This window comes from Felis catus, chromosome B1 (assembly GCF_018350175.1).
Source record: "Felis catus isolate Fca126 chromosome B1, F.catus_Fca126_mat1.0, whole genome shotgun sequence".
Lineage (NCBI taxonomy): Eukaryota > Metazoa > Chordata > Mammalia > Carnivora > Felidae > Felis > Felis catus.
Window position 1 is genome coordinate 49,652,459 of NC_058371.1, and position 27,658 is coordinate 49,680,116.

General features: G+C 46.4%; 1 protein-coding gene across 2 annotated transcripts in view; it reads right to left on the reverse strand.

The window, feature by feature from the left end:
* Positions 1-965: 965 nt before the first annotated feature.
* The window catches only part of ZNF395 (zinc finger protein 395), a 44,302-nt gene continuing 17,609 nt past the window's right edge, over positions 966-27,658 (reverse strand). For both annotated transcript variants that reach the window (XM_045055613.1, XM_023252631.2), the window contains exons 2-10: positions 16,767-17,013; positions 14,951-15,156; positions 12,964-13,073; positions 9,100-9,335; positions 8,535-8,635; positions 7,520-7,796; positions 5,844-5,936; positions 4,860-4,963; positions 966-4,559 (exon numbers count right to left, since the gene is read on the reverse strand). In XM_045055613.1, coding sequence (XP_044911548.1) covers positions 4,448-4,559; positions 4,860-4,963; positions 5,844-5,936; positions 7,520-7,796; positions 8,535-8,635; positions 9,100-9,335; positions 12,964-13,073; positions 14,951-15,156; positions 16,767-17,000 — 1,473 coding nt within the window. In that variant the 5' untranslated portion in view covers positions 17,001-17,013 and the 3' untranslated portion in view covers positions 966-4,447. The remainder of the gene's footprint in view (positions 4,560-4,859; positions 4,964-5,843; positions 5,937-7,519; positions 7,797-8,534; positions 8,636-9,099; positions 9,336-12,963; positions 13,074-14,950; positions 15,157-16,766; positions 17,014-27,658) is intronic.

A 27,658-nucleotide genomic window follows, 5' to 3' on the forward strand; every position in this document is an offset into this window, starting at 1 on the left:
ATGTAATCCAGCCCCTGGGTCTAGGGGCACACCACTCTCACCGTCAGGGCCTTTTAGGGGTCTCCAGATCCTGCTCCCAGAGACGCCTATGGTCCCGGAAGCTAAAACTGCTTAAAGCAGCCCCAGTGCACAAGGATGGGAGTTTGCTCTCTGCTTCCCACGTAGGCCAGCTTTTAACTAGCCATTTGGGCCATCACAGTACGTGGAATCAAAGAACTCGGGGAGTGTCCCGTATTGTTCCCTGAAGTCAGAACCCATCCCATAAGCAGAAAAGGACTTATTTTTTCCTAAGTCATTTGCAAACTCCTCAACCAACTAAGGGATATAGCCAAGAACACGCTCCCCACTGTCAATACAAGCAGTATATAAAATGGTTCCTACCTGGATTACAATCTTAGTGCCGTTATTTCACAGTTTATGACCTGGGGTAAGTTATTTGACTTCTGTGCTTCCCTCTTCTCATCTGTAAAATGGGAATAGTAGTAGTAACTCTCTCATTGCATTATTTAGGTCAGCACTTGGTTATTCATGTATGCACTTGGCCTGGACCCTGGTCCCTATCGTTATTATAAGCTAATGAATGAATGAATGAATGAATGAATGAATGTGTACGCTTTGCCCACATGCCACCATTTGTTTAACACCAAGAACAACAGTAATCTTGGGGCGCCTGGGGTGGTGCAGTCGGTTAAGCGTCCGACTTCAGCCAGGTCACGATCTCGTGGTCCGTGAGTTCGAGCCCCGTGTCGGGCTCTGGGCTGATGGCTCAGAGCCTGGAGCCTGTTTCCAATTTTGTGTCTCCCTCTCTCTCTGCCCCTCCCCCGTTCATGCTCTGTCTCTCTCTGTCCCAAAAATAAATAAACATTGAAAAAAAAATTTTTTTAAATTAAAAAAAAAAAAAAAAAGAACAACAGTAATCTTATCCTTTGTAGGGGGAAGGGGTAGAGGGACAGGCACACATTAAATCAGACAATGTACCATTTTATTCCTTATAAAATATATTTCATATTGTTGCTGTAAAAACATTACATTTCACATTTTTTTAAAAAAATTTTTAACAGTAAAAATAATACTTGGAAGACAGCTGGGGGAAAAGGCGCCAATAAGACAAATTCACAGATGGGATTTATCTCCCTCTTCTCTCTCTCCATTTTTCCTTTGTTTTTTTTTTCTTTTCTTTTCTTTTTTTTCTTTCTTTTTTTTTTTTTTTTTCTTTTTGGCCCCTGGTAAAGTCAGAACCTGGGAGGTCCAGAAAGTAACAGGACAGATTTCTTCAAACAAATCAGAGTTTCCACATCCAAATTAATAATGTCCTCCAAGGAGTCAAGCTATAGGCTTAGAATCACAATGTGGCTATCACTCAAAACACTCTCTGAAATTACAAACCTGCTTTCACAGCCAGCTTAAGAACCACATAAATCCAAGCTATTTTCCTCACTGGTCCATCCATGAGCTTTGCGCCTGTGATCTCACTTGACCACAGACGTCATTCACCAGACTCCGCACTGAATGAGCATAGGTACAGATTTAGTATCATTAAGGCTATTCCAAGCAGGCACCACAGACTCCAAAGGTAAATTCCAAGAAATACTTTGAATAGGGTCAACATCCCTGGAATAAATGGGTTTCCCAACATCACTTCTTTCAAAAATCAGTCCTGTTAGTTTCAAATGCACTCCTGTGGCACCTGACCTATCAGATTCTGCTGCCCAGGTGGGCTGGGAAGCAGGGAGAGACACAAAGATGTAGACAACAGGCAAAATTGCTGATCAGTTCACAAGCCACCCCCACCCTCCGAGAAGAACAAACGGGGCAACCCCAAGGACAGACCACATGTCAAGAACACAACAGCCACAAGATGGAGCGAGAGGGCAGAGGCTAGAGGAGGCCATCACCATGGAAAAGGAGAGAGGAGCAAATACAGATAGGGGAAAGCTGCACCAAAATAAAACATTAAAAAAAAAAAGCCACCTCAGTTTTTAAACTGTTTCATCCATTTCTTGTTTCTCCTCTTCCTTTTCTGCCCTGTGTACCAAGGACATGAGAAGCCTACCTCACTTAGAGGAAGTCTTGCTGTCCAGTTATATCGACACGGTCCAAACTGAGGGGGAAAATGAAAACAGCTTTTCTGAAGACAAGACTCAACAAGAGCCTGATTAAGAGAGGGGAGGACGCTGCTGGGCAGAGTCCTCACGTCTCAGAAGCTCCCTCCCCTCACCAAGAAGATCTGAAGATGAACGAGGGAAGTGAGCAGTCAGGACAATCCACAACCTGCCATCAGCTTTTAATTCTCAGGGCGGCAGAAGGGACAGGAAGAAGGACACTGGGCCACCTCTTGCTGGCCTGGTTTCTAGATTTAGGGACAGATTCCACATTTTTTTTTACTACGTTATAAAAATATACCCCATTACCACCAAAGACACCTATGAATGAGTGTCTTTCCCTCCATCACCAAACCCGGGTCACTATCACCCTTCACAACACCATGCTTCTAAGGTTGGCAGGTTTTCTAATACTCTTTGTGTCACAGATTGACAAGCACCTGCACAAGTCCCACATGCAGTGGCCAAAGGATCCTCAGTAGGTCAGTATCTCCACCTGGGAGTAAGAGAGGATGGCCTGGTTACAGCCAGGGGACGGACGCTGCTGCCCAGCCCCAGGATAGGTGGTCTGGTGGGATTCTCGAGCCCCCGACCTCAGGGATATAAGTGCAGTACTGGGACCCCAGACAGCTGGGCACCGAGTGGCCATGCTCATGCCGGCCTGACGAACTCCCAAACAAGTCAGGCTTAAAAGAAAGGGAAGCCCCAAAACAAAACATGCCCTCCCTTGAGGTCTCAGTTTGTCTGGTCCTAGTTAAGCACTGATCGGCAGGGCCCCAAGCTCCCCATCCACATCTCCCTCATCAACAAGAATAGTTTTGCATATTTACTTCCCAAGCAATGCAATCCAGGCTGCTCTCAGTTCTTCAGGCCTCCAGAAACGAGGGCTAAAGCACTAGGAGCTGCTAACCCAACCCCTCCTCCAGAGAGTTCTTCAGAGTTAACTTTCCCCCTCCCACCTGCAGGCAAGAAATGGTGCTCAGCAGATACCTCTGAGAAGGTCACACCACATCAAACTGACCCTCCCATCTCAGGAACTGGACCAACACTGATAAAATTCCAGAGACCTCCTGCATTGATGGCAGAGTCCTGTCCTATCACATTCTCCCAGGCCCTCTGACCCAACCTAAAACTCGGGAACCTGCCAACTCTCGCTCCAACATGGGGGCAAGCTGCCACTTACCTTTCTCTCTCCTTTTTTTATTTTTCTCTCCATCCCCCACGCCAGCCCCAACTGCAGCCTTCGGAGGGAATAGGAAAATCCCAGGTAAAGCCAGAGACAAAGAGGAACCGGCACAGGGGTGGGGGTGGGGTCTCTCACCCAAATAAAAGGGAACTTGAATCAGATAAAAGGCTTCTGAATACACTGGGAAAAGAAAACAAAGTGTTTTAAAGGTGTCACCTCCATAACTGGAGGGAGGAACATCAAGAGGGAGTTTATTCACTCAGGTAACAGCAGAGGGCTTTCGCGAACACTAAAACCCTCCAATGTTTCCTCAAGGAACAGAGGAAAGAATGATCAAGGTAGTGTTTAACTGCCACATTTCAAAAAGTGAATTCGTATAGCCTTTTGGCTCAGCTATTTGGGGACAGTCTTTAAAAACCTATTAGTCTGGGCTTTAAGAAGAAGCCATACAATACTTGTTGGGATGCAACCCAACTTCAGAGAGAACCCAGATTCAAACAGTTGTCATCAAGAAAGGGTTTTCCTTTTACTTCCATAGAAGCTGCTCGGTGAGGACAGGCTCTCCCTTCTCCTGGATTCGGGTGGAGAAGAGGGGCTGGCTGCACCTTAAAAAGTGCACAGATACCCCCACTATCCCCCCACCAACCACAGCAGGTCCTGCTCTCCGGAGTCATCAGCCAGAAACTTTTTTTTCTTTTTTTTCTTTTTTTTTTAAGAAAAGTAAATTCATCTTGCTCACAGTCCCTTCTGGAAGAGTTGAGAAAGCAAAGAATTCACCAACTCAGCAGGAAAACAGAATGAGCTGTTCCTTCTTTTGATACATGCAAACTAATCCCCTAGACAGAGACGTGGGAAAGAGAGGGTAATTAATTCTTTGGTCTCTGGTTCACTGCAGAATACCCTTGGTCAGTTTCGGCTCTCTCCTATTTTAGGGGTGCGGGGGGAGTATTTTCCTTTCTTCTTTTAAAAACTCAAATGTTCCCAAAAGGGAGGGGGGAAATGTTTTACGTATTAAACCTTAGCCAATAGAACCCAAACTCCCAATGTCCACTCTTTATCGTTTAGGTTTCTGCAGAGGGCGTGGGACGCGTCTGTCTTTCGCGGTCTGGCTGCCGGTGGGGGCAGGGAGCAGGGAGGATGAGCCGGTGGCAGGGCGGGTTCAGTCCAGGAAGCGCTGGCAGGCCTTCTTCCAGCGGCAGGCCGTGCACCACTGGTCCCGGTGCTCGATGCCATACACTTTGCGGCACTTCTTAGCCTCCCCACGGGCTTTCCTGGCAAAAAAGAGTAAGGAGGATACAGACATGCAGTGGTGGCTGCAGACCTGGACAGTGGCCAGGCGAGAGGCTGAGCAAACCAGCAGAGGCTGGCAGGGCAAGAGCCAAGGGGCCAGAGGAGCAAAGGCCTCCGCCCCTGCATCTACCCTCCCCTGCATCCACCCCCACCCCCTCACCCCCAGCCACCCTGGGGGAACTAACCCAGGAGACTAGGGTTGGTGGACTCAGAACCCACACTTATAGTGGGGACAGTGAGGACAGAAGCCAGAAGGGAGGCCACGGAGTAAACTGTCTCACCTGGCGCTGCTCTGGGCCCGGGGTGGAGAAGTAACAATCAGGTGGGATTTCATTGCAGGTGGAGGCTGCTGGGGCTCACTGAAGCTTAGTGACCTGCTCCGGACCTGGCCATGGGGAGAGAGAGAGGCCGTAAGCACAGGCCAAGGGCATGAGGGCAGAAGCAAAAGGAGAGACAACCATCCCACCGGAAAGTCAGCCACACCCGCCAAGCCCCTCTTTGTGGCAGGAGGGCAGGAGGCCTTCCCTGGTAAGATATTCCAGGCACAGGTGAGCAGGGGCCAGGTAGGGAGGAAAGGCTGCAGAGTGAGGGACAGGCCTTTAAATCACATTTTGGAAAGAATGAGTGCCCCGAACAGGGGAGGCTCTTGACCTGGCCTCCTGGTGGGCTGCTCCCTGCAGGTTTAGATGGAGTTACCACATGTGGGACGAGGGAGGGACTGTGCTGCCTGAAAGCCACCTTCAGGCACCCAGGTTTGACAATGTGTGATGCCTTCCTGTAGGCGATATTTAAGACCACGACCACTATGGGTGGTTCAAAAGGACATCTGATTTATTTTAGCTCAGAGGCAAGCCACCTAAGGCCACGGTCCTCCCAGTGCCCCCACTAGCACCCATCTTCTTTCATGCTCCTCCCCTCATCCTCCCCACCTCCTCCATATTCTCTGCCCTCCTCTCTCTCCACACTGAAACCTTAACGAGCACCCACCCACACTCAGAGCTCAATAGGGCACTGACTGCAGACCCGCCTGGTGACTTCCTAGGCAGTAAACTTGCTTTATCTGGCTTCTCCTCTGCAGACACACTCCTTGCACCTCCTAGGAGGGCTGTGACCCACTAGGGAGGGCAAGCAAGGGGGAGAGTGTATGGGGGCCTTCAGGAAGTTTGGGCACTGGAGGCAAGTGCGGGGAGATGGCCTCCAGCACTGGTAACATGCGGAGGCTTACCCCCAGGGGGGCCCACGGGCTCAGAGATAGGCACACTCACCGGAGAGAGGGAGGAGGCCGTGGAGGGGGCAGCAGCCCAGCTAATACTGGTGTAGATGTGTGGCGACACAGGAATCTGGAAAGATGGCAGAGCCTGCCAGAGACGACAGCAGGTCAGCCTGGAGCCCAGTCAGGCAGCTAGCAAGTCCGCCCATGTTCCCTGCGACTTCACGGTCCGCCACAGAGTATGGGCCTCCAAGAGGAAAAGACGGGGGTGCACGCGAATACTCTGCTCCCGGCAGAGCAAGCCCAACTCTGATACCCTCCTTAGTCCCTGGCTCCAGTTGTTTGCTGGATCCCTTCTCTGAGAGCTGGTCTTCAGGCCAGCCCCATGACTGAATCATCACAGTGGATTAGCTTCTCAGCTGGCTCACCTACCAAGAACATGCTACAGGCAGTTCCCTGAAGCAGTCCAAAACCCTTCTGAGCACAGGTGGTGTTGCTGCACCAAGTATATGATGTCCCCAGGCAACCACTGGGAAGCAGCAACACTCTCCTGGAAGCCCGGATGCAGCCGCCCTCTATAGGTCCCAACTTGCAGGGTCAGCCAGCTGCCCGAAGGGCCTCCTGAAGTTGGCCAAACATAAACTAACCAGGCAGCCACTCATTCTAATGAGAAAGAGAGCTGGCTCATTTTGTGAAGGCCGTCTGACTGAGAGCACTGCTTTTTAATTACTAACGTGTAAATCACCCTAGAGTCTGATAAAACCAAGCTGAAGGCATAAAAGGATTTTAAGGAAAAAAATGCCAGAAAGCAAACTGTGTGTTCAGAGTACCTATGTGGACCATCCTACATGTAACCCCCTCCATGACAACTTTCCCAGCTACGTGGGCATAACAGCATGATTCTTCCTGTGCCCACAGCAATTTCTCATGCCTCTCGTAAGGTACTTTGACCACTCATTATACTCAATCAAACTTACATATTTATTTCTCTCTCCAGCTAAACCATGCATTTCACAAGGTTGGTTGGGGACTATGTCTTATTCTATTTAAAAAGTTTAGCCCAGGGGCGCCTGGGTGGCGCAGTCGGTTAAGCGTCCGACTTCAGCCAGGTCACGATCTCGCGGTCCGTGAGTTCGAGCCCCGCGTCGGGCTCTGGGCTGATGGCTCAGAGCCTGGAGCCTGTTTCCGATTCTGTGTCTCCCTCTCTCTCTGCCCCTCCCGCGTTCATGCTCTGTCTCTCTCTGTCCCCAAAATAAATAAACGTTGAAAAAAAAAATTAAAAAAAAAAAAAAAGTTTAGCCCAATGTTTGACACACGGTAGGTATTCAAAACAAAGGGTGCTGGATTGGTTGTTAATGTAACACAATTTTAGAGAAGTTACAGATTTACTCTGGGCAACCCAACTGCACTATTCCATCCACTTTTATAACCAGTGATGTAACGATTCCCCAGTCCAAATCCATCCACCTGGTTACTCAGGGATTCAGCCAGATTCTAGTGACTACTCATGACAGCCACTGATGCAGAACTCTGGAATTCCCACATTTGTTGAGTGTGAAGTCATTTGTCTTTCCCTCTTTATAGAAGCTAGAGATCAGCAATTTAGGCAAAGGGCTCAGCCTTCGGTCAGGGTGGTCAGTGGCCTGTGATCAGGCTGGCCAGTGACATGTCAGACACCAAACAGCCTTTACGGCCACACGGCTGAGCTCCCAATGTGCCCCAGCCTCATACCTGGTATGCATGGTCGGCCTGAATGTGCCAGAAGGAGCCAGGAGCTGACTTGCTGAGAGCACCAGAGGGCAGATAAGACTCCAGGCCAGGGTGTTCTGGGCCTGAGGACTGGGTTTTGGGAGGAGGTGGTGGGAGGAGAGCAAGGGGCGGGCTGGTCATGCTGGGGGTTGGGGCTGGGTCAGCTGTGGGGGCACCAGCGGCAGCTTCCTCCTTCATCTGCACCTCTGTGTAGTAGAAATCCTCCTCCCGCTTGAACTGGTCGGAGTCCACAGTGTCTCTGTGAGGGAAGGAGATGCAGTGAGGGTCAGGAACAAGTTGCCTCGGGAAATGCATGGCAGAAGAGGGAAGAGCACTTGCCCAGGCCCACCCAATAAGTCAGGGAAGGAGCCCGCGAGAACACCCAGAAGGCCCTGTCCTGGGACGCCAGAAGGCGTCATAGAGGATTACGTGCTTGAACACGGTTTTTCCTGGCACCTCAGGCTCCTCCTCTCACAGAACGTGTCTCTCTTCCTGCAACAGTCATCTGGCTCTGCCCCGGGTCCCCTCCGGTCCCTACCTACCTGTGGTCATGCTCTCTCCACAAGGGAGAGGGCTGGGGGGTCATCTTCTACCTCCCTGAGCAGCTCTGGCTCCGGGGAGTCAGAGCTAATGGAGCCCAGCTCCCTGAGGGGAAGCAAGGTGCAGAACCCGCAATGAGGTGTCGTCAAATTACCCAATTTCTACCCAGAATTCAAACATCTTGCCCCCTACAGTGAGGCAGGAAGACACGTCCACAGGATGGGCAGCGCTCCTTCCCCATGAATGGCGTCATCATTCACCATGAGAAGAGGGTCTTCCCTTCCAAGCACAGATCTCTTTCCAACAGGCTATTTTGCCAGACACAGGGGTCGGGGATAGGCACCAGGTGGTATTCTCAGCAAATCGTTTTCTCAGAACCATTCTTGGCTGTGGGTGGCAGGCTGGAGGAACACCCGAGTGGGTCTCTAGGCAAAGATGCCCCGGGCTTGATACCTACCCCAGGTGGAGGGCTTTGACGTGTCGTTTGATGCCCACAATTGAGCGCAGAACTTTGCCACAGTTTGGCCACAGGCACTTGTACATCACCTTCACAGAGTTCTAGGAGAAAGGAAGATGGGAGCATCGGGATGTGCCCCTCCCCTCCCCGCTCCTCACCCTCATCCAGTGGAGACGTGAGCTGCCTTCAAACACAAGCCAACAAAAGGCTCTAGGGAAGGGATTCCCTGGGACCAGAGAAACTGACAGGCAGGGGCAGAGAGCCTGGTCCCAGGATTCGGTCCCACTGCCAACACCAGTGCTTCGTGCTGTGGGTAAGACCCTGCCAGAGGCCCTTACACACAGGCCCTATGTGAGAGCAGCAATGAGGGCAGGGATCAGGGCAGAGGTGAAAAGGAACAAGCATAAAAGAGGAGGAGTGGGCTGCTGGGGATATCATGATGGAACAGAGGAACAAAGGAAAACTGAAATGGGATGGAGCCTGAGAACACCCAGGACCTGGGGGGCCCCCCATACCCTCCAAAGCCAGCCCCAAGCTGACGTCAGCCCCACACCACATCACATACCTTTCTTTTGCGTGGAGCTGGTTCATCCAACAGGAAAGCATCCGGATCGGTCTCAAATCCGTTATCAGTTTGGGGAGAACCAAAGGCATCCCCCAAATACTTGGGGCTGGCCTGGGGGTGGGGAGGTGAGGGCGTAGAAATGCCACTGCTCGCGCTCCAGTGCCCGCTGGTGGTGCTGCTGCCACTGTCCGACACATCACCGCTTTCCTTCCAAGGATCACAGGCCGCGCGGGAAACTGACCAGAGAGAAGACAGAGGGCGCTCACACACTATCCCCAGGCAGGGGACACCTCTGGCACACCTCTGTCTACACCAGATCCAGACCAACAGCCCCAGTCAGAGACCATGAAATTCTAGTTTGCAGTCTGGGTTCCTGAATCCAATTCCTGGCTCTGGCTCTGACTGGCTTTGCCGCTCCATGGGCGGGTGGCGGCGGGGGGGGGGACCCTAAAACCTTTCATTTCTAAGCTCCAGTAAAGGATCCCTGCTCTGCACTACTGGCCATTTCCTACCACAGCCACGTGGGTAATCATTAACCGCCATACACACACTGTAACTTCGTTTTATGTGTTGTTAATAGAAAGATAACCTAATTAAAATGTATTTCTCACTTTATATGTTAAAAAGAAAAGCAGGGAGGAGAGTGGGGTGTGGGGAGGGAGAGCCCCTCCTCCTGCATCTAGGCCTGAAAGGGTTGATGAGAACTTGCACCACAAGCCTGCTGGATCTCATGTGGGATCCTTCCTCCAGCAGCAGAGTCAGATGGCAAGGCCAACTTAAGGGCTTCTGGGCCAGGCTTTCTTGAAAAATGCCTTTCAAGAATTTAAACACAGGAAGGCCCTCAAAACCTGCACGTGAAAAAACAGTTGCACCAGCTCTTATGGCTACAAGAGGTGTGACATTTACTAGACTATGACTCCTGCTTTTATCCACAAGCAACACATCTGGAGAAGGAAAGACGAACTCCTGAGAGTTCGTTATCTTTCTATTAATAATACATAAAACAAAGTTGCAGTGTGTGTCTGCCGGTTAATGATTACCCACGTGGCTGTGGTAAGAAATGGCCAGTAGTGTAGAGCAGGGATCCTTTTACCAGAGCTCAGAAATGAGAGGTTTTAGGGTTCCCCCTGCCCCACCATGGAGTGGCAAAGCCAGTTCAAACTAATCACGAGTTGACGGGGAGGCCCTTCCATCCAACACAGCCCCGAACCCACTCCCCTGCTCCCAGTGGTGCGTCTAGACAGGAAGAAGACCACAGGGAGACAGGTGCAATTTTCAGTTTATAAACTGCCTGTCTTGGGCGCCTGAGTGGTTCAGTTGGTTAAGCACAAGACTTCGGCTCAGGTCATGATCTCATGAGTTCAAGCCCTGCATGGGGGTCGCTGCTGTCAGAGCAGAGCCCACTTGGGATCCTCTGTCCCCCTCTTTCTCTGCCCCAAAAATAAATAAACATTTAAAACAAACAAACAAACAACTGCCTGTTGCTGCTTTAGATCCAACCTAGACTCTCCATGACTAGGCCATAAATCCAGATTAATTTATAGTACAGGAGAATGTGAAATTTTGAGACACAGAAATAGCAAGAGAAGGGGGTAGCGGGTAACTGTGACATGTGTCATATGATGGCCATGTCCCCTAAAGTCCCACCTGCTGGCATGGGTAGCCATTCCAAACAGCTGCCCTACCCTGGATTCTAAGGTCAACTACTACATCCCTTATGGTCAGGATAAAAACCCTAATGCTTTTCTCTCATCTTGCTCGATTCCCAAGCTCGATTAGCCTGCTTCTAGGCTAATCTAGACATTTGAAATTCCCAGCATTCCGTGTTTCCAAGGCAGGCTCTCCTCCAAATGAAGAGAATGGGATGGAGGAACTCTTCCCTCCCTAAGTATCACTGTCAAGTCTCAAAGCTATGACTTCTTGAAAACCCAGTTTGAAGTGACCCATGTCTTGAAAACATGCACATGTAGGGCTTAAAACAGGATAACCCTTCAGGGAAGAACTCAGAAGCCACCAATGGGCCAACAGGTCCAAGGCCCACACATGTATATCAGGGAGAGACAGGCCAGGGAATAGAATGCTGCATCTAGTGTGACCAGGCCTCTGGAGAAAAAGGGCAGGTCAAATGGCAGGTTCAACCTATAGTACAGCAGGCTTCCACACAGGAACTGCCCAAATGGCTCAAACACTGGAACTGGCAATTTGACATACAATGGGAGAAAAACAAAAAACAAAAGAAAAATGTAGTATCATACATTAATCTCTATGTTATAAGATAAACATAAATGACTCTACCTTAGATCATAAGATCTTCTAGGGCAAGGGTAACAGATTTTCTATACCGTGAAAACAAAGCGCTCCTCTGCAAATGCACAGCTATGAGAGTTTACAGTGAATTTCTCAGAAATGTGTAGAATTCCCTCTGTTCCACACACACACACACACACACACACACACACACACACACAGCCATCCCAACAGTACAGAGAACAAAGAGAATACGTGGTTTCTGTGCAAATAGTACCCGTGATTATTACAGCAAGGCATAGACCTCACCTGGCAAAATACTTCAATATAATTAGCTGCCAAGGAACCTTATTTTTCCACTGACTTCAACCATAAGATCAGAAATATATTGTAATGGAAAAAAAATCTTTAATAGACCATTAAAAATGTCTGTCAAACTGGGATTTAAGATATCAGGATCACGGCATATTATCAGTTAGATGTGTCTAATGTTGGTGCTGGGGTGTGTGTGTGAACGTGTACTTATGTATGATACACACACAAGACGCACACGACCTGATGGGAATTGGAGTCAATGATTTTCTTTGCCTTTATGACACTTTCCTGATCTTCCTCCTGGATCTCCGAAACTTGTGGAATTTCCTAAAAAACTTAAAGTTGGCTCCTTTCCTCCCCATTTTGCCTGTGCAGCTCCCAGGCACTAACAGAGCAGGTGTGCAATGCTCAGCTTCACACATAGGTGCCGTCTGGCAGGCTCTGGGTGAAGGAAGTGAGCCTGCTTTACCACACCTTTCAATTTACCTTCTATCTAGGGAAATTCCTTATGAGGGATACTTGCAAAGGCCACTTTCCTCCTGACAAGTGTTCACAGCTAACTCATATTTTCCTGTAAGCTTTTAAGTAGCCTACAATTCAGTTAGATGTCACCAATGAAGAAAAGTTATTCCCTGGGAGTAAGTTAGGCCAGCCCTATAATGAAGTTCAAAAACAACTTCAGGTTCACTATCAGTCTGGTCAAACTACTAACATAAGGCAACCCTTCTTCCTCCCATATTACTGATCATATATATTTTAGGGGTCGCACCAGAAGGATTTTCTTTTAATTCAGGAATTTGCTGTGAAGTCATACTATTGCTCTGTGTTAAGCAATTGGATTTGTTAGACTTCAGCTCATTTATTCCAGGTCCTTGGCCTGTAGGCCCGCACTAATTTACAAGGCTGAATTAGGCACTTGGAATGGGGGCATGAATCTTCTGAGGCCACTAGGGGACCATTTAGTAAGTTTCTCTGTGAACTAAATATTCCTCTACTGGCCTTGTTCAGGCCCCCACCAAAGTGCCTCACTCACTTACTCCCATAGAAGAACTTACTCGAGTGGCCAGTGTGGCTCAGCCTCATGCTCAATCATCTTCACAATGCACCAGGAAACTCCTCCCCAGCTGAGGAAACTGAAGAAAAAGAATGGAAGCATCTAACTCAATGCCACTCAGCCAGTCTGAGATGCAAGTGAGAAGAGACTCCGGAAATCCTACTGCCAGGCAATTGGCTGGTCTAAGCAGAGGCAGTTAGTGGCAGGCCTGTGCCACACCCAGTACCCACCAGGGACCCCTTCCTCACCAGAGAAGTTGGCCTCAGCCCCAGGAGGGCTCTGCACGACTGGACTGCAGGACAGGGACGTCAGCACCATGGCCGCCATCATCTCATCCATTTCCACTGCATCCGACTTCCTGGATTGAAGTGGGTAAATGCCAAAGGTTACTTCCTGACACAGCGGGTAGCATGATCGGCTTGCACTTCTGGACTGTCCCTTCTATACCTCCACTCCACTCAGCCAGTGTGCGTGCTAACTAAAGCATGAAGGTCTCTCTCCTCATTCTTCATGAAAAATACCCATTCTGAATTGCATTTCTAGTATCAGTCAACTCCAATGCAAGCAGGTCGGTCCCCATGCCATTGCTGACACCTGGAGGCAGCGCCACTGTCCCCGAAATTCACTTTGTAACTCTAACTGTGGCTTAAAATTGAGAATTTTACTTGGGGAAAGGAAGAAGAGCAAAAGCAATAAAATCAACCACAGGGATAAAAGACGCCTGCTGGAATTCGAAGGCACTAAAATTACCCTCCTTTCCTCATCTTCTATTGAAATTTAAGAAAGGTGCAATTACACTAACCAGTTCTTTTCCCTTCCCCTTAAGAAAAATGATGAGGTGTTCTGATAGCTCCTGAACGTAGTACACAAGCCAATGAGCAAGTAAACCAGAAACACCAAATCTCCTGGTGTAAATCTCAATGCTTAGAAACCAGAGGTCTATAAAATTTTACATGTAATTTTTTTAAATCCATATGTTAAAAAATCCATATGGACTTTTAAAAATCCAAACAAACATTATGTGGAAATAAACTTAGAGCTGTCTATAAGTTACGGCCAATGTATGAAAAGTTATTCTGAAGTAAATTTCTAGGTGGCTCATCTATTTCAAAGGACTATATTAATTCTTTCTTTACAGTTCAGATCCACTGAAATCTGGGACCATGTTTGAGGCAGCTAAACCAAGACTAGTAATATAGTAAACATATTAGCATCCCCTTTTTGTGTGTGATCTTTGAATTTTTATTTCCATAGAATAACAAAACAATTTCTTTACCAGCGTTCTACTGAATTCACAAGCAAATACTATTGCTCTGGTCTGGTCTGAAGACACTGGATATGCTGTCAACAAGGGGAGTACCCACAGACAGACACAGAAATAATGGAATGGGGCTTGACTACTTGTACACCCTGAACATACGGCAATCCCCACTGGCCGATTTTCCTTCTTAGTCTTACAAGTCTTATACATTGCCTTGTATATATATATATATATATTCATTCATTCTTGGGGAAAAATTGTATCATAAAATTCTAAAGCAAAACAGGCATTCTTCACTCATCAGCGGTTTTGAAGATCTAAGCCAGGGGTCAGCAATCTATGGGCTGTGGGACAAAAGTGCTCTGCTGCTTATTTTTATACAGCTCATAAGCTAAGAGTGGCACAATTGTTATATGGTCCTAAAAATAAAAGAATTCTCTCTTGATATGTGACACAAGAAAATTAGATAAAATTATAATCTGAGTGTCCATAGGTAACATTTTATTGGAGCACGGCCATGCCCTTTGTGTACTGTCTGTGGCTGTTTTCACACTGCCACAGCAGAGCTAAGTAGTTGGGACAAAGACTGGTTGGGCCACACACTACATGATTCACTATCTGGCCCACTCAGAGCAAGTTGGCTGACTCCTGATCTAAGCCATTTTTCCCGTCTTTCATCATGAAAAACTACTAATTTTAATTTAAGAATGAAGGGGCAAAAATAGCCCTTAGCCATGCCAAAGATATACCACTCATAACAGAGTTACAGGGAAGAAAAGACGCCATTCTGGGTTTGTTTGTTTGTTTGTTTGTTTGAAAGGATGCCCCCTCTCTGTATCCCATCTGTCCAGTATCTTGACAACTAGACAGCTAGGACTTTCACATTCCTTTCCCATCACAAGATGTCCCACAACCCCGTACCTCACCACCCACATGACTTCCAGAGCCCAGAGCCCAAGCGCTCCCACACAAACCTCTTTGGGACATCAATGTTCCTGGAGACAGGCCTATAGGCTGGTGCCTGGGGAATGGGGCCCTGCAGCTCAGCCAGCCACACCTCCTCCGCTTTACAGCAGATTTGTAACTTCTGATCCAAAAGCCAGACAGTCACCTTGTCCTCTGCCCAACTATGTTGCTCCACTAGTCCTGTGCACTCTTGACCCCCGTACCACACATAAACCTGAGGGGGGAAAAAAAGAGCAACCAGTGGTCAGTACTTGGTAGTTCTTATGCCATATGCCCCCAGTTGTGAGAGCCAGGATCCACCTGCCACAAACTAGTTCCATGACTCATTTTTTTAATTTTTTTAACTTTTTAAATTCATTTTTGAGACAGAGAGAGATAGAGCACAAGTAGTGGAGGGGCAGAAAGAGAGGGAGATACAGAATGTGAAGCAGGTTCTAGACTCTGAGCTGTCAGCACAGAGACGGACATGGGACTCAAACCCATGAACCATGATATCATGACCTGAGCTGAAGTTGGATGCTTAACCAACTGAGCCACCCAAGTGCCCCTATCTCTGACTCATTTTTAATTCAAGTACATGTTCCCAGCTCAAGTACCTGCTCCCACCTGGGCACCCAAATTAGCCACAGTGGATCAGTTCTTCCCAAAACAGATCTGTATAAACTCTCTAGATGGAGAGAGCAAACATGCCATTTTCTGGAATTATTTTCTGATCATGGAATCCATGTACAATTACAGTTAGCTTGTTATCATCTTGAAATAGACTGTGATAACCATGTTTTCTGTTAGCTTCATGGTAACCAGAAAGAAAAAAACCTCTAGTAGATACGCAAAAGATAAAAGAGAAGGGAATCGAACTATATGACTACAAAAAAATCAACAATTCATAAAAAAAAAAGACAGCAAGAGGAAGAAAGGAACTACAAAACAGTCAGAAAACAATTAACAAAATAGAAGTCCTTACCTATCAATAATTACTTTAAATGTAAATGGATTAAATTCTCTAACCAAATGAATTTGGAATCTGTATCCAACCTCCTGATGTCTTACTCCGTCTTACCTTTGAAGTCCTTTATATCTGCTGCCTATATATATTTCCAACTATTACCTTGAATTGATCACACTCTGAATTTTTCCCTTCAGAGAATTCTAAGTCTACCTGAGGATTAGATAGTAGGGGTGGAGAGGTAGGCTGACTTCTCTCAAGGGGTGCCTAGCAGTTGGCAAGTCAACTTATATCATGGGAAGAGAGGCCTGGACAACAGAAGCCTCAGCAAGGAGGTAGAAGGTACAGTCTCTATTTATGGGCCTTTGAGAAGGCAATGCATTTGGACCTGGTGATAATATCAGGTACAGGTGATGACTGAGCCCTGCCACAAGGGGAGGGAACACTAGAAAAGGAAATCCAAATGTCATCCTGACTTAACAAACACCTTTGCCTCTTGCAAATGTCTAAAGGTGATTCAAAGATGAAATATTATCTGTCTCTCATGAGCCTGAGATTCTTGTTTTATCAAGCTGGAAACTGAGGCAGAGGCAGACGAGAAACTGAGCTCTTACCATGCTTTGAGCTGAGGTTTTGAGTAGGCCTAAGTCCAGAATAACAGACACCAGACAGCACTGTCATGGAGGAGTCCTGGGTCTGCTAACGATGGCTCGTTCTCTAGAGAAGCCTGCTGCCCAAGGGCTCACAGGGATACAAGTAAAAGGTCTGTGTACAAACTGGTGCCCAGAGAGTTTGTGGCCTGTCGCTCAGGGCACTGCTGGCCTGCCAGCCCCAAGCCTGGGGAGATCAGACACCTGGCCACACGTGAATCAACCTACCTTCTGCCCAGGTTGAAAGGCCACCTGCTGGAGGCCCGAGGGGCCAGGAGCCTTGAGGATCTCCTTGGGCTGCTCCCGGCAGGAAGTGTCCTTAGAGGCGAGGAAGGGCTGGGTAGCCGCCCCTTCAAGCAGCTCAGTCTGAGGCTCCGAGGATGGGGCTGCCCCAGGGGGCCCCAACACCCGGGCTCCCAGGAGGGACCGCTTACCAAGGCGCCGGGACAGCACGCTGGCCATGCTGCTGCCTTTCCTGGGGAGGCAAAGGGGACAGGGAGTCCTTTATCCACTATCTGGAGTAATCAGGAAGCTTTTCAGTACAACGCCCTACATGCAGCAGGAGTCCAGAAGTATCCATTAAAGTAGATGAAACATTTTAAAGTAACTTCTACAATTTTTCTTTTTACAAAAGTAATAGCCAGTCTAGTAGGACATTTAGAAAATATTGATAAGCACAAAGAAAAACAAACCACGCAAAACGCTGCCTCCCAGAGATGATACCCAATTTTCCTATGTAACATTCCATGCTTTCTTCTACATACATATTTACATACTTCTGTTTCTACAAATATGGGATCATGAATTCTCACTTAATAGTTTGTGTAGGTTTTACTGTATCATTAAATGCTATTCTATAAAAAATGCTTTTAGAAGCCACAAAGTATTTTCTTAGGCAGATGCATCATTGCTAACTTAACACATCCTTTATTATCGTACCTGAGGGCTGTATCCTGTGTTGTGCTGTTTAATCTGCTCTGCCTGCAAGGAGCGTCCTCCAAGCTCAACCTCAGCACACACATACCAAGGACGCTTCCTTAGGTCAGGTCCTTATGTAGGACATCGCTAAGTCAGAGCATGAGGACATTTGTCAGAGACTCGTAGATTCTCAAGCTTAGTTGGCTTCAAAGTTGCAAAGAGCCACAGAAATGAGAAGCTAACTCTCCTTTCCTTACTTTACACTTGAGAAACTAACGCTGAGAGCTTGACTTCACAGCAGTAAAAGTGGTCGGCGTGTTCATCCCATGATAAACAGGAGCCACTGTGAAAAATGGGAAGTGTCCTTTCAGCATACTCTGAGGCATCCATGTACCCCCATTTATCATACTGCAGAAAGCAGGGAACTGGGTAGCACTGTCTTCCACATTCTAGAGAGGGAAAAGCTAGGGAGGAGACTGAAGCTAGAAACCTTGGTCTGATGTTTCACTAGTCAAAATCCTCCTGTGAGAGAGGAGGGGTTCTAATCACTGTGGCCCTCGGTGAACTCCAGGGCTGGGTGGGACCCTCAGGAGTTCTCTGGGCCCCTCCCTGACTTTCATGCACCTACACCATTCCAGAAAACAAGAACTTCATCTTCCAGATCCCTCAGTGATCTGAATCAGTCAACAAGCTTACCCTTGGGAAACCCCTCCCCTGCCCTGCAGCCTTCCTTCCCACTAAGTGAGATGCAGGGAAAACACAGATCTGCCCTCAGACCACATGGTCAGTGCCTACTCACAGCCTATTTCCTCATCTGTAAATCACAACACTAATACTCCCTTCACCAATATGTTGGGGGAGCAAATGAGAACATTCTGTAGAAGCTCTTCACAACCTGTGAAGTATGACAGAAATACAAAGTAGCACTGTCAGAAGCCTCCTTCTTGGTTCCCCCAGCCTACTTAGGTGCCCTTCTCACCAACTCCTGATAAATGACTTCCACTGGTCACCTAGCAACAGGACAGACCTTTGCAGTCCCTTCACCACCACAAACCTGAACCCTTTGCTCCTACACAGGGTTTGAGGGGCAGGTGCCTACCAGGGGGCCTACCTCTCAGGCCTGGGTCTCCTGGCAGAAGAGTTAGACCCACCCCTTTTCAAACTCAGGCTGCCCTCCTTCTGCACAGCACTCATAGTTCTTTGGCTGTCCTGTGGTTCATTTCCTTTGGGTTCGCTAGCACATTCCTAATCTCTGCCATTCCAGGTCCTCTGTACCCTCCTAGTCATTTATTCAGTTAATAATTAGTTGAGGAATTGCTATGTGCAAAGCACATTCCCCAGTGCTGTAGGAGGTATAAAATACAAGGATGTTCATAGACCTCTATACCAATGATATTTCATTCCCCACCAGGCTGACTCTACTGCAGTCTCTTAAGTTTGGCATTTCAAGAGACTATTCCAGCCACATTTCTCCTCCCTTCCACTCCCCCTCCCCTGGCCACACTCACACCAGAAGAAAACCATCATCACAGCTATGAATTCAAACTTATTTTGAACAGTTCCATAAACTTTCCCTACTTTGTCCCAAAGTGTCTTGGGGCTTTGTTTGGGTCCCATGCTATCTCCACATCTCCTAATCCTGGCCTCTTTCCAACCATATTCCAGCAAATTATGCTAAGCAAACATCTCTACAGTAACACAAATGGGAAAAATAAGTTTAAAAGATAACGATAAAGTTGCAGACACTGAGAAAAAGTAACTGGCTCATTTTTACAAGTATTTTACTCCAAGCTTCAGATAGCATGGTATCGGAATCAGATGGAACCAGATAGCATGGAATCTCTACCATGATTTCCCTAGAAAGCAAAGAACAGATAAGAAAAGGTCAGAGTCACAGCATCCTATAGAGTTCCTGTTTAGCTGTCTGGTGACTTCACAGTGTTACTGAATAACACTATTGGGAAGCTTTACTAGAACACTAAAAAGGAAGAAAAATGTAAAGAGTAAATTATTTACCACTACAAAAAAAAAAAAGTATATCCAAGCTAAGTCAGTTCTAGGAACTCAGTCATCTACCCTCATCCTTGAAGCCTCCAGCCAGAAACAAGAACCTCTGACTTTTTAATTTCAATGGGTTCCTAAGAGCTAGAGGCAAAGCCGCAGTACCACTTGGAGACATCAGATGGCAGCACCCATCCAGGGGAAAAAAAGAAAAAAAAAGGGAAAAAAAACCCAACCTTTTCTTGACCAAAAAACACAGTGGCCACCCCCACTTTTCCACAGCAGGAAGTTTGAGGTTTCTAGCACTGAAAATGAAGAAAGGATAATATTTCCAAAATTCCTGGGCTTCCAGTCTTCAGATGGGGCCTGAAATATTTGGCTAACAGACTCTGACGATGTTTTTGTAAGCCTTTTTCTTTTTTAATTTAAAGGATACTTTTTACTTGGTTTGTGACTCCCAAGCCCTCCAAAGCCTGCTGGATTTGTGTCAAGTTGGTGAACCTGTCTGCTTCCAGCCTGTCCCCACATGCATTTGCTTTCACTTTGTTGTGGTGGTTGTTTCGTTGCTTTTGTTGTTACTTTTAATTTTTTTTTAATTTTTCAGTTTTATTTAAATCGAAGTTAGTGTAATAATGATTTCAAGAGTAGAATTTAGTGATTCATCACTTACATACAACACCCAATGCTCATCCCAGCATTTGCTTTCATTCTCTCTGGCCTTTCTCCTTTAACTGGCCCAAATCCACTAAAATACATTTCATTATTTATTTATAGTATGCCCACATCTTAATTTTTAAAAGCAGAAGAGAAACAAGGAAGGGAAACTGCCTTGATTAAGTACCTAATAGGCACTAGCTTTCACAGATTGTACCTAATTAAATCCTCAGAAACAACTTGAGATCAACAGTCTTCTATTTCTGATGAGGAAACCGAGCCACAGAGAGGTCAGCTTGCTGAGGCTACACAAATAGGAGCCAGTGCTCCTGGGCAGGGGAAGGGAGGTTTCTAGTAGGTGTGGGGTCTCTCAAAATAAAACAGTTAATTAAGCCACTTTTCATCTACATGGTATTTTTTTCCTATGTCAATGAACCCTGATAGAAAAAAATAGCTCCCTACAAGTCTCTCCATTTCTTTGTGCATTTTCTTTCCTTGAAAATCTCTTCTCCACTTGGCCTCCTACCTACAAAATAAAGGTCAGTGCTTTAGCATGACCTTGTCAAACAGTCCAAGTCACTGTTAATCATTCAGTGGTTCAGGAAGACCTTTACACACTTATTGATTGCCCTCTGAGAGGGCACAAAGAGATAATGGGACAATCCCAAAAGTTAAGGAAAATTTTTGCTAAGTTTATACTGGGGATTGATAGCATGGAAATGAAGAATACAAATCAGACTAAATGTAGAGCAGGCAGCATCACCAGGGGCGATCAATACCTCTCTTGTGCTCATTAGTAAACTCATTATTTTATGGACATGGCTTTATGGACAACATCATCAACAGAGTCCTTCAGGGATTCAGAAATGAACTGCAGTACCTACAGGGGTCTATGATGCAAGTGGGTAAAGGAGCCAGGTTAACTCTGGACCTAGAGTGACTTTCTAGGATCACCTACCACTCTGCACCTTGAGTGAGGATCCTACCATCCCTCCTTAGCATGCTTCTCTCAGTCTAACTATAGCCTCCTTCAAACCCCTCTTCCCTCATCTCTACTTCTAGTCATTCCCCATATGGATTTTCTCTTGGGAGCTATTGGTGGTCCACATAAAGAGCCATGCCTTAATTTACTATATGGGTCTAGTGCAACAAAAAGAGATCAAAAAACATCTATTTCAGGTTAACGCTAAAAGTGTTTCAACAAGTAGCCAAATCCCACTTTATGAAGTTATCTGTAGAATTCTTTGAAGCATAAACTCACTCTAAAAAACAGCCTTCCCAGTTATGGACAGTTTTAAGAGGATCCTGAGTCACCTTGTGCTTCTCACCCTGCCGTTGTCACTAATGGGTGGGGTTGGATGCCCTCATATATTGGTCAGTGTCCAAAAGGGGTTAACTCTTTTCCAGGCTCAGCAAACATATTCTGATGTGCTAATAGCCCTTAATGAGGACATCTGCCATCAGTTAAATAACTTGAACAGACAGAATAGGAAAACAAACCCTTTCTGTGGTTCTGAGTTGCAAATTGCTATTTGACATGTGACTGGTGCTGGACAACCACCTGTCTCAGCACACGTACGTGTGTGTGCATGTACTCATGCACGATGGCTGCTCTCTCCGACCACCCAAGGACACTGCAGCAAGCCAGGACATCACCTAATGGCACTTACAGGATGCAAGTCATAAGGCAACGTGATTCAGTACACAACTAATGGGATTTCTTGGGAGTTTTTTGTTGTTGTTGTTGTTGTTGTTTTAAGGAGAGTGAAGTTTGGAATAAGGCTCCCATTTGCTAAATCCTGGGTGCTTGCTTCCTCTCTAATGAATAGTTTATGGAGCATGGTGAGGGACATCAACCCTCTGCCAAGAGTTTCAGGTCCTCTACTAAACCTCAGCTTTCTGCCTATTTTATGATCTCCACTGGGTAATCACTACCCAGAATGACAGCTGGAGTTTTCAGTTCTTTGGCTAGTATTTTGCATATCAGTCTTAAATCTTTTATCAGAAAGCTAATTTTTTCTCTTAAATCTATAAAGTTTTAACTTAAAATTGTTTTCACTGTGATTTTTTTCTTCTAAAAAGTTTAAGTTTCTTTATTTAGAGAGAGAGAGAGAGAGTGCGCAAGCTGGGGAGGAGCAGAGAGAGACTCTCAAGCAGACTCTGCACTGTCAGCACAGAGCCCAATGTGGGGCTCGAACTCATGAACCGCGAGATGTGACCTGAGCTGAAATCCAGGCGGTCGCTTAACTGACTGAGCCACCCAGGCACTCCCCACAGTGATTTTCTAAGCTCATCCAAAGGTCAAAATATTGTAGCAAAGCATATCTATTATTTTACAACAGAACTCACTGGAGAACAGGATTCCCACACAATTCATTTTCCAGCAATTCTTAGCCAGGGATGATCTCTGTCAAGAGATGCCACGTGCATTTACAGCATATTTATGACAATGTGCAAACATGCCTGTGGTCTTCATAGTTTTCAGATCACCATTTGAACCCTGGCAGAAACCAGCTGTCATACTCTGTTATTACCACTGGTGGTTCTAAAGCTTTGTGTTTTTTCCTGGAGTGCCTTCTCCAGAAAAAGTAAAAACAAACTAACAAACAAAATACTGCCTTCACTGGTCATACCTCAACCTTTCTTCCCAGAGGACTCTGCCCAGCCTGGCTTTTGAAAGAAACCCCTCCAAGAGTGGCCAAGGGCCTAAGCTAAAACTTTCAGACCTCTCAAGTTATTTATCAGACCCTATTATAGCATTTCAAAATATGTGGTGTGCATTTTAGATTTTCACAATACAAGCTTTAAGATATACAGCACTGGGCACATTAGTGATTGATTCCGTACCAACATTTCTAAATCAGCTGTTCGAAAAATGACCATTTGGACTTTCAGGGCATTCTAATCATCTTCTTTTTCTGATGGTTTCAGAAAGCTAGATTACACCACATTGGTATATGATGGTTTAGACTACCAGTAAAATTAAAATTATAGACTATCAGAATTGACAGGCACCTCAAAGGCTGCCTATCCCCCATCCTCTCCACAGCATCCCCCGGTGAGTACCGAGCCTTCCCATTATTGTAATACATGTAATAGAATAATGGAAGGAAAAAACAAGGGTCCCAAATAGCACTGCTATTTTCATATTCCAGCAGATGGGCCATAGAAATAGGTCATCTGATCTAGTTACACTGAATTTTCTCCAGCAAATAATAAAGGACCCTCATCAACAAACACTTTTGTTAGTCTGACTGCACAGCGATCATTCAATCAAGTAAAAGGGACCATTCTGTTTGCACTGCCAGCAGGGAAGGAAAGCTGTTTTCACAGTTCTGCCCAGGAACAAGCACTTCCCCTTCCTTCACACCTAGCTCCCCGGGTCGCTTTCAAAACCGCTGCTGTGATGCCCTTTGTTTCGCTGCTCTGGCCTGCATACACTACTCTGTGTTACACGGGACACTTCTCAGGCCAGTGCTTGGCACATGGTCAGGCTCAGGGATCTATTTCTACCGCTGCCAGTAGGGCTGCAACTCCCTTAGACTGTAAGCCCTTTGAGGACACAGACCAAATCTCGTTTAGCCCATCAGATTTAGGATTTTTAAATGGATGATACTCCTGTGGGTGAGGAGAGTCCCAGGTTCAAAAGTAACGTCATAAGAAAGAATACCTGCGGCTTGCCCTAAAATGAAGGCAGGTTATCAAAAGCAAAGGTAGAGTTTTAGTGTTCTATTGAAAACAGGCAGAGAATTTATATAAGGTAGCAGGCATTAAGTAAAAACATGCTTGCAAATGTGCTGTGTGAGGGAGACAGTTTATGCAGCACTGTTTTTGTACATGCATGGGGGGAAGGGAGAGCACATAAGGACATATGTATGTGTGTGTGCGTGCATGCACTGTGGTTAAACCTGATCTCAACTGGGCTAAAACTATGAGCGTTCCAGAAGGAGGCGGGGAGATGAGTGATTGCTGACTCGGCATTTTACCCAGAGCCCAGTGGGAGGGAGGGAACCAGGAGCTGACTATCTCCTGGAGAACGAGCCACAGAGAACAGTTCTCTCTAGCAGTTTTTAGAGGAGGCATATAAGAGATCTGCTCATTAACTCAAACCACCAAGGACTGTTCGAATGACACTTGGGTTTACACTCATTTTAATGCACACATTTGGGGTCTTCCTTTTCTTCCTGACCTCCCACCAACTCAAAAAAATATGGAAGGACAATATAATCTCCATTTTACAGCTCAGAAAACTGAGGCTCCTCAAGGTCATTTATTTGCCCAAGCTAGCAAGCTGTGTTGTTTGCAGCTTTCTTGGATCCTCTCTGATCTAGTTCTGTCTTCTGTACAAGTGGAGACCCAGCAGCAGGACAGGGGCTCAGGTTGGAGGGCTCTGGAGTTCCCAGCCCTGATGCCTTCCCATGGCCTTATCTGATCTTCATAGGACTATGAGAAAGAAAGTGTGAGTTTCAATGGGAAGAGGGATCTATCAGAAGAAGGGATCTAATAGAAGGGACCTATTACTTTTCATAGTAATGGAAAGCTCAAGCTGGCAACAAAAGAACCACCCCCAAAAATATAAAACATGGAGGTGAGGGGCACCTGGTTGGCTCAGTCGATTAAGCGTCTGACTGTGGCTCAGGTCATGATCTCACAGCTGGTGAGTTCAAGCACCACATCGGGTTCTGTGCTGACACCTCAGAGCCTGGAGCCTGCTTCGGATTCTGGGTCTCCCTCTCTCTCTGCCCCTCCCCCACTCATGCACTGTCTCTCTCTCTCCCTCTCTCTCTCTCTCTCAAATACAAATAAACATTAAAAAGAATTTAGAAGAAAAGAATAAAACATGGAGGTGAGAATTTAAAAAGCCTACCAATCCAGAGCCCATTAGCATAAGGCCCCGAGTAGTGCACATGCCAAAAGGGAAGCCTGTGCAGTAATGACGCTCAAGGTGCCAATCCTGAGACAAAAAAAAAAAAAAAAAAAAAAAGGCAGAGAAATTCATTCTCTATTTTTTTTTTCATGTAAGTGGTTAAAGTAGAAAAAACTATTTTGGATTCAACAGTCATTTGAATGAATCATCACATTCCCTAAAGACAACCTACAGAATGGGGGAAAAAATACTTGCAAACCATATATCTGATAAGGGATTAATATCCAAAACATATAAAGAACTCATCCAATTCAACAGGAAGAAACAAACAACAACAAAACCTACAAATAACCCAATTAAAAGTGAGCAAAAGACCCGAACAGACATTTCTCCAAAGAAGATATATAGAAGGCCAATGGGTGCATGAAAGGATGCTCAACATCACTCATCATCAGGGAAATGCAAAGTAAAACCACAATGAGATAACACCTCACACCTGTCAGAACAGCCATCATCAAAAAGACAAAAGACAACAAGTGCTGGTGAGGATGTGGAGAAAAGGGAGCACTTGTGCACTGTGGAGGGAATGCAAACTGGTGCAGCTGCTGTGGAAAACAGTGTGGCGGGTTCTCAAAAATTAAAACCAGCACTACCATATTAGTAATTCCACTTCTAGGAATTTACCCAAAGGTACAGAAAACCTTAAATCAGATATCTCTGCACCCCTACATTCACAGCAGCATTATTTACAATAGCTAAGAAATGGAAACAACCTAAGTGTCCATCAATGGATGAATAAAGATGTATATATACACTATGGAATGTTACTCAGCCATGAAAAACGAGTAAATCCTACCATTTACAACAACGTCGCAAACAAGCAAACAAAAACTCATAGAAAAAGAAATCAGACTTGTAGTTACCAAAGGCAGGCAGATGGCGAAGGGGGGAATCAGAGGAAGGTGGCCAGAAGACACAAACTTCCAGTGATAAGTAAGTGATGTCCCAACATGATGACTAGAGCCAACACTGCTGTGTGATCTATAGGCAAGATGTTCAGACAGTAAATCCTGAGGAACACTTTCCTCCCTTTCTTCTTTCTTTCCTTTTTATTGTATCTATATGAGAAGACAGGTATCTGTTGCGATCATCATTTCACAAAATATGTAAATCAAACCATCATGCTGTATGCTTTCAACTCGTGCAGTGATACAGGTCAATTATTTCTCAATAAAACTGGAGAAAATAACAATCGCATTTGTCCACAATGCTAAGTAAACAGATAGTGGGGCTTGTAAGGAGGGTGTGAGCCACCCGCTGCCTTGCCTGGCTGGAATCAACAGGTAATAAAAAGGCAGCAGCCCTGTCCTGTGGCGGATGATCAGAGCGCAAAGGGGCTTCGGGTGCCCAAGAAAGGTGCCACCTTGTCTGGGGGCGGGCCAGCAGAGTGAGCCCCAAAATTAAACATAAGAAACCATGCACATGCAGACAAGACAGGTCAACTCAGAGACACCTAACCAGGAAAGATAAACAGGTAAGGAAAGGGATCAAGGTGCCCCCAATATCTCTCAGGAATCCAAGATTCATCTGGGAGGCACCGGTCTAAAAGGCAAGCTAATGGGAAGCTATAATCTCGGAAACTATAAATCACAAGAAACGTGATGTTGGCCTGGCAGAATATTCTAGTGGGTGAAAGCATTTAAATCCTGAAATAGGAGCTGGACACCAGAATTTGTTCTAAGACCGAAATGGCTGACTAGCCAATGGCTACAGACCTGTCTGGCAAGAAGGGAGGTGGCAAGCTACTACAAATCAACTTTTAATCTAACTTTTCCCTTTATTCCCACTCCCCAATTAACTATGTGTGTTTTCTGTTTCCAGATGGGAGGCAGCTCCTCACCCTATCACTCTATCACCTTCCCCTGGGAGACTCTGCTATGCTCTGAGAGGGAAGCATTCCTCCAATACCAACGGGAATGCTTCCAATCCCCCAGGAATGCCATGGCTCAGAGAGGAAAAAAGGCTAGACACTGCTGAGGGGCTGAACCTGGCTCATCAAAATGAACACCCAGCCTGTGCAGGAGAAGCTGAGCCAAGGCACACTCCCTGCAGGGGGCACTTCTCTAGGGAAAGAACAGCTGGTAGATAGGGATTCGAACAGGTCTACCTCCACCTGTGTGACTTGTGACACTCAGTCACCATCTTGGAACCTCAATTTCCGGCCTCACCTGTGAAAACTGAGAAAAGTTCCCAGCACCAGGAAGGAACTTGACAGACGTGTTTCCTTCCCCGTCCCCTTACTCCAGACCAGGGCTAGATAGCTATGTACCACAACAGGCCACTCTGAATGCTCAGTAGCCACTGTCAAGCTGGCATCTGGGAACCACGATTAGCAAAGGATATTCAACCAGAACCAGTAATACAACCACTGGCTCTAAGGGAAACCAAGAAGTAGACTGCGGGTGAGCCACTGATTAACTGAAATCACAACAAAACTGATTTCGGCAAGATAGGGGAGTCCAGCATATTCCATTTGGAGGCCTGCTGGCCACAGTGAATCAACCCCAGGGATCAGGGCTTAGAGTTCAACACCAAGCCAGACAGCTTTGCCCCTGCAGTTGAAAGCCAGAGCCCCAAGCCACTGCCCGTCTCCCACATGACCTGGCCCCTGCTCACTTCA